The sequence below is a fragment of the Poecilia latipinna genome, unplaced genomic scaffold (genome assembly GCF_001443285.1).
Source record: "Poecilia latipinna isolate Pla-1442-1.1 unplaced genomic scaffold, P_latipinna-1.0 Scaffold2771, whole genome shotgun sequence".
Classification (NCBI taxonomy): Eukaryota; Metazoa; Chordata; class Actinopteri; order Cyprinodontiformes; family Poeciliidae; genus Poecilia; species Poecilia latipinna.
Genome location: NW_015115387.1, coordinates 45559 through 53542, shown reverse-complemented (window position 1 = coordinate 53542; position 7984 = coordinate 45559). Strand labels below are relative to the sequence as shown.

Sequence of the window (7984 nt, the reverse complement as noted above, 5' to 3'; positions counted from 1 at the left end):
TATATATATATATATATATATTTTTTTTTTTAATAAAGAAGCAATGTTACGACGTAAACATAATGGACATTAGAGAGATTTAAAATATAATCAAAATGATTAACTTTAGGAAGAAGTCTGAAGAGGGAAAAAAATAAACTTTTTTTCTACGTTTTTGGGATGCTTTTTGTATTTGTTGCACCACTCTGGCGTGGGATGTTGTTGTTTAAATGTATTAGTACTTTATTTACTGATGTATTTCTTATTTTATTTTTTAAAAAATAAGAGAAAGAAAATATTACTGAGAACAAAAAGGGACAGCTCCAATCTTGCTAAACCGTTCTCTCAAAAACAGCCTTTTATCTGCTGCTGCAGATAACTGCAACCTTCCCAGAACAACCATTTTTCAGAACATTACATATTTCTGAACAACATAGCAGACAAAAAATTCCCAAGGAGTATATAATATATACTCATTGGGAGTATATGTTATTATACTCCCATATACTCATTGGGAGTATATGTTATTAAGAAATTTATAAGTATTTTTATCTAAAACAATATTCCAATGGATTTTACTGCTATTATGTCTACTATACTCAATGTGAGGCTTCTAAGTCTATTGTCTAAACTTGTACACAAAATCTTGTCTTATAAATTCTTTTGATTTCAACTCTATTTATATGAAACTTTAAATTACTGTGGATTAGCTGATGATTGTAGGAAATATTAAATAGGTACCAATGTCTAATCAATAATTCAGGAAAATACCAAATAAGTATTTTGAAATTAAGCCAATATTTTGTGATTATTTTGCAAGTTTTCATTTAAACTGTAGACAAAACAATCCTTATTTTTGACAACTCCTCAGTGAATATGGGCTTTGCCCCCAGATTTTGCCTGTTCTTGACCGCCTCTGTTTAAACTATTCAGGTAAATGTTATTAAATGAAAGTTCGTCACACCGATTAAAGCTTTCAGAATGATTCTGACATGTGTTAACGTGGCGTCTGTCAAGGTGTGTAACGATAACCTTTATTCAGTTCAGATGGAGCGAGGCACAAGCTAATGTTAGCTCCTTTAGCTTCTTGATGCAATCAGATCAGCGACACAAAACCGGGCATACGTCTGACTTTCAGATGCTAAACATGCACAACCTCGGAGTAATTACTCGGCCGTTGTATATTAGCTGAATTAATTGTTTAATCTCCAAAACTTACCGAGTTTACGGTTAGCGGTTAACAACCTGCTTTTATTTATCACCGCCTGGTGTTACGCTGAAAACGGTCCGATAACCAACTCATTAGTTCCGACCTAAACCGTAATTTTACGTTCTGATCATCCACCAGTGACGGTGGCTGCCAAAAATAGACGAGTACACATTTGTTAAAAAATATTTTAGTTTCTTCTCGTGTTTTAAATGATACAAATAAAGTCATAGGCCAAGACAACCGAAATAAAGTAAAAAATGTTCACATATTTCCAGACAGGCAACTAATTCGGATACAATTCTACGCCTATGACAGTAGAGGGCGCTGTTTCTATCTAAATCTATATATATATATTTCTCCCGCCACAGAACATATATATATATATATATATATATATATATATATATATATATATATATATATATATATATATATATATATATATATGTGTGTGTATAAAAACATGGCAGTGATAATTCTGATCAGTATGGACTAGGATAATAAGTATAAAATAAGTTTTAATGCGGGTATAGGAGCTATTTCTCCATTTTCAGTTAAATCTTAGAATGTAAATTGTTTAGTTTATTCTTATTTTTTGTTTATTTTTTTAGTTGATTTATCATTAGAATTTTTGTTTAATTCGTTATTTAGAATAAGTTATTTGATTAGGAATTCACTTATTGGTTAATTAATTTCAGTTGGAATGTGGGTATTTCACGGTATAAATAGGTGGGTAGCTTATTATGCACGTGGGTGGTCACAAGGTGTTTTACCAGTCACTTCAGTCATCAGTCAGTCATCAGTCAGTCTATTAGCCAGAGAACAGGTGCAGGAGAAGCAGAATCCTGTGAAGTTTGTAACCTTGTTGTCTGAACTATGGAATAAAACAACCAAAGAACTGCATTTCGACTTTTGATCTTTTGGGTTGCGTAAACCAGAATCCACAGTGCATCAGGTGACTATTTGAGTTAGATTCACCTTTTGTTTTGATCACCTCTGAGTCTTGAGTTTTTTTATTTTTGAATTTAAGTTTTGGGGACAAATAGTCACTACAGCGGGTGAAACCAATGTTGAAAGAAAAGCGTGTGTGTATGTGCGTGTGTTGTGTCTCGTGACAACAATAAATGTGAACTTTTTCACTCCTTTTTTGTGAACCAAATGATTAATATTTAGAAAACTACTCCCTCTCCACATATGTATTTATTTCTTTTCTTGTAACTTAGATGAGTATAAAACCTAGAACTCAGTGTCTAAGAAAAGTTAAATATTACATAAGATAAATAAAATTATATTTTAAATAGAAATGTCAGGTTTCTGAAAAGCATGTTCATCTCTATGAATGTACTTTTATTATTTCTAGCACTGTGATTCTATAATTTCTATAACTTATGACATGGAGAAAATGTCTTGAATGAAAAAATCTGCCAGTGCAGGTAATAATTTCTTTTATTAATATTAAGGAATTATTGACCAAAAACAAGCTCCTATATCTTGCTGAAAATGAACTTGGAATCTAGTTTTGTCTTATTTCAAGTGTACAACGATATTTGAACTAGAGACTAGACCAACACGGTGATATTTAGTGTTTTTCAATGTATATCCCTAAATTTGAACATATTTATTGCTAAAGCTAATTTGTATGGCAGATTATTTTACATAACATATTTTCCCATGACATAAGTGAATTAATCTGCCAGAGGAACTACTTTTTTTACTCAATATTAAGGAATTATTGACTTCAAACAAGCTCCTAAATTTGACTGAAATGTTATTTGTAAGTTAGTTTTGTTTTATTTTAAGAGTACTAACAAAAATACTTGGTAAGATTTTGTGTTTTTACTGTGATGAATGAATTTCACTTTCTGATTTTCTACATGTATCTGTAAATTTGTATATTTGAAAAACTATGAATCAATCAAATAATTCAGACACACAGGCTGCTTTCTTTTTAATTTAAGTTTCAACATTTTATTTATTTGTTGTTTCATTTTGCTTCAAAGAAGCTGAACTGTGAAGTCCCACTGGGACAAAACTTCTGCAGTAAAAAACCACCAGTCTCATGATGAAAATCAATGCAAACAAATAAGATAAATAATTCAAACAAATATTATTATTACATAACAAAAGTACACACAATAGCTTTTTTTTGATGAAACATCATCAGTTGTAGAATCGGGTATTTAATACCCTCCACTAGCTGCACTATGCAGAGCTTCACACTAGTTATAAGAGAGACCAACCCATTGTAACTTGGATAAATAAATAGATAATAAATATGTCCTCAGAACCTCATAGAGGTGGTGCCACCATGAGCTCCAAGTCCGCAGGAGTTGCTGGGATTGGGGGTCACTGCGACGAGGACGGCTTGACGCAGGTGCAGCCCACAGTCACCTCTCGTCTCTCCAGCTTCAGCTTGTAACCGCCTTTCTGACATTTTTCCCTCTTCACGAACATCCAGGAGCTCTTCAGCGTAACTGAGTTGTAGCTCTTGTCCTCTATCAATGTGCCAGTGTCGTTCGCCATGATGCAACCCTCGCAAAGGCACACAACCTGGGAGTATGTTTGGGGGTAGTACTCAGGGTCCCGTACTGTCCTGTGGATGGAGGAAGACGAGTCCGTCAGACTTAAACACAAACTTTAAAGGGTGAACTTGATATTTATTTCATTCTTAAAGCTACTCTTAAAGCAGTATTTAACTTTTATAAAGAATATGTTCTTTACAACTTTGCTGTCGGTTAAATTTGTTGGACGCTTACTATCAAGGTACTGTAAACATAAGGTATTAATATAGCATAACTCATGATGATTTAAAGCAAAATACACAATACACTGCAAAACCACAACATCTTACCAGGCATAAACTAAACCAAAAATACAAATAAGTGTATTCAAAATAGTGCAAATATTTTTAATACACTTGAAATAAGACAAAACTAACTTTTCAGCAGGAGTCAAGAATGAAATTAATACTTTTACTCCAGTTATTAATGTAAAGATAAATATAGAAAAGTGCAGAGTTTTGGGGGCATAAGAGAAAGATCTGCCCATGGACATTTTTAATGCAAAGAACGCCCCTGAAGAATAAAACAGCCAGTTAAAGTTAAACCTGAACTCTGAATCCTCAATAATAGTGAGAAGCACATTTATCTATCAATTAGGATGATATATAAACTAATAAAGTAGGACAATTTGTCTTTTTTTGTTGTTCCTTTAAGACGTTAAGTAACAATTGATTCATTGTCAGAGCAGTGATGCAATAAATAATAATAATAATAATAATAATAATAATAATAATAATAATAATAATAATAATAATAATAATAATAATAATTCTTCTTCTTCTTCTTCTTCTTCTTCTTCTTCTTTTTCTTCTTCTCCTTATTATTATCATTATTACAATTTAATGCAATTATGCGAGCTAAAAGGAAGTTTATCTTATTTTAATCTGAGGGATGTAAAAGAAAGAAAAAAGAAAAGAAAAGAAAAAAGGCACAAATAGAGAAATTAAAGATCGTATCAGCGTGGAAGTGGGAATTTTGCTGAGTTAAAGTCTAACTGGGAAATCATCTGGAGTTTCCATCAGTCTGTCAACATCCAGTTTGGATTTTCTTTTCTCTCTCTCTTTTTTTAAATCTCAATTAGCTTCTCTTTTGTTTCCTTCACAGTTACAATAAATAAGGATAAAAAGAGGAATATTTTGCGCTTTGTATTAAAGCCTGTACTCACTCGTATTTCCAGGGAGATATGGAGCGGACATTCAGGGGCCCGGAGGCCAGGCTCTTGAAGGACTCCACCGGGCAGCCAGAGGAAGAGATCGGAGACGGTGTCACGTCCGGGGGGAGTGAGAAGTTCTTCAGCTTCTTCTGCGCCTTCCCCATCAGTTCGGACTCACTATAGCAACGTGTCATTGTCACGGACACGACGCACAGCGCCAGGATGAAGATCTGTAGAGAGGAGAGGGAGGGTGAGGATGATGATCATGGAGGAGGACGAAGATGATGATGATGGAGACGGAAGGGGTGAGAGATTCCCATCACTCACCTGAGCTAGTTCCATGTCCTTTTGCAGACTTTTACTCAAGTAGATGCTTCAATCTCTGTGATAAATCCTGGTTGTAATCTGCGCTCGGACTCTCAGCTTAAATCTGCACCGCGCTCCGCCTTGCTTGCACCTGATTGGACGGGAGGAGGGAAAAGCGGAGGGGGAAACACCGGCAGCATGAGGAAATGGAAACGCTCCCAGACTTCCTCTTTCCCAAATGAACCAAGAAAGGGGGGAGGAGAGGAAGAAACACGCGCAAATTAAAAATAAAAACAAGCCGGTCCAGGTAACCGGAAGTTGGCCCCCATCTGACCTGGAATGGCGATGACCTCACCTGCTGCTGCAGCTGGTTTTATACAGTCAAATATGTCTGCAAGTGTAGCAAATGATGATGATAAAATCAAATGAAGACGAATTAGCAATACCAATGTACAAAATCTTACCAAGTATCTTTGGTTAAGTTAGTGCAAATATCTTCATAAACTTGAAATAAGACAAAACTAACTTACGGGTAGCTTTTAGGAAAAGATAGCAGCTTAATGTTGATGGAAAATTACTAGTTTCACTGGCAGATTATTTGACTACTATGGAAAAAATGAATAATCTGCCAGTGCAACTGATACTTTGCTATCAATATTTTGTGGGTTTTCACTTAAGTCAATAAGTTCTTAACATTGCTGGAAAAGAACTGGTTTATCTGATTCACTTATGAGAAAGTTTAGTTATCAGTGAAATACTTCTTTTTAAGATCAATATTAAAGAGTTATTGACATAAAGAAACTAATATATCTTGCTGAAAAGTTACATGTAAATTAATTTTGTCTTATTTCAACAGTACTAAGATATTTGCACAAGAAACTAGACCTAAAATACTTGGTAAGTTTTTGCAGTTCCTGCCTTAAAGCTCAAGTTTCTACACTGAAAAAAGTAAGCTATAGAATTTACCTAATAAATCTGAGGTAATAATTTGCATTGACTCTTTTGGGGTAAATTCAGTACAATATATTGAGTATAAAATAACTGAACAAAAAATATATGAAATACTTAAAGAAATTGGGTAAAATTTACCTCATATTTATGTATATATTCAACAGCTACTTACTCAGTTAAATTAGGTAAAACTATGTCTTGTTTGCTAGTAGGTAATACCTGATGATTACAAATAAAAGTTAATTAAAATCAGTTAATAACCATTACTTATTCTGAGAAGGTAAGACTTACCCCCAAAAAAGACATTCAGATCATCCATAAAGTCATCAAAAACAGAAGCACAGAATAAATTGCAGCACAACAGTGTCACAGAACATTACAAATAATGAACCTGCGTTATAACCTAACAACTTCAAATGTTGTTTCAGTAATGTTGGACAATAAAACATATTCCTGTTTTAGGACATCCAGACTGCTCAATAAGAAAGGAGTAGATCAGAGAAAAGGAGAAGTGAGGAGAGAAGAGAAAATGAAAGAAGTGAGGTGATCAGAGCAGAGGTGCTAGGGATGTCCAGTCACATGAAGATTTTCTTGTATCTAAACTCTTACTTGTGTTTCTTCAGCCTCATACAACAGTGACTGAGCAAATCAGCAATCTGCAGGTGTATTTATACACAACAAATAACTGAACTGCCTTGTTTATATGCAGCAATGAAACACTAAATTATCAAAAAAATGAATAAAGTGCAGTACAACAGCTTCACACAACATTTCAATGAATAAACCCGTTTTATAACTCACTAAGCTAACATTTCCCCTCTTATTCCAAGAGGGGAAATGTATGTCTATTGCCATACATTAGACATACTTCAGTGGTTTTGCCCCATCAAGTTCCAAAAAAAGTTTTTGAAAAGCTTCAAATGTGTTCTTGAGCTGCAAAAATCAATTAAATTTTATATGATTATTTTATATCATATTTACCACTCTCCAAAATCACTTTTTTCAGTGAACATTTTCACATTTTCATTATTTATTTTATTCGAGACAAAGATGTTGATGTTTCACACTGATGTTTGATGCAACTCCAAACATTCAAAATCCTATTTAATATCTAAATATATCACACTCAAAGTGAGATATTTCAAACATGTCATTATGAATAACATGTCGTAGTGCAAACCAGCATTTTATCTGGTCTCAAAGATTCTTTTGTTATTAGACATTTAGTTATGTTTTTGTCTCTTCAATGGATTTCATTGATGGACAAACCTTCATCTTCTTGGAAAAAAGGAACATTACATAATATTACAACTTTTTCTTCAAAATTTCTTCCTTCTGCTTAACTTTCCACTAATTTCCCTTGATAAAGCACAGCCAGTTTCCTCAGCAGTAACATTTCGTCACCACAATGTTCTGAACACAAAGTTTCTGTTTTAAAAACCATTTTTATTATTAGTCTTAATTTATTCTTCACCTTTTTTAAAAGACAAACATAACTTTAGCTTTTTATTAGATTTTAACCATTAAAAAAATAACAGAACTAAATGTGTGCAATTGGCCCCTAATGAGATTCTGTTTGGGACCACAGATAATTTTGGACCAGCCCTGAGCGTGTTAATAAGAGAAAAAACTAAAATAACTTCCAACTGGAGTAAATGATCTTAATTTCCACTTTCTCTCCATTTTTATCTCACATTGTGTGTATGGCGTTGTACTGTCTCTTTAAAATCTTTAAAACGAGATATAATTGAGATTTTTATTTGAAACAGGAAGAGATAGTTTATGTTCCCCATTTTATTGAACAAATCTTCCCTGACATTGTAA

General features: G+C 33.4%; 1 protein-coding gene across 1 annotated transcript; it reads right to left on the bottom strand.

The window, feature by feature from the left end:
* Window positions 1-3237: 3237 nt before the first annotated feature.
* Window positions 3238-4035, bottom strand: LOC106939094 (interleukin-17C-like). Its single transcript, XM_015021386.1, has 2 exons — window positions 4028-4035; window positions 3238-3812 (listed from the first exon to the last, which is right to left on the bottom strand). Exons 1-2 carry the CDS (start codon window positions 4033-4035, stop codon window positions 3536-3538), a joined length of 285 nt encoding a protein of 94 aa, XP_014876872.1. The 3' UTR covers window positions 3238-3535.
* Window positions 4036-7984: the final 3949 nt, after the last annotated feature.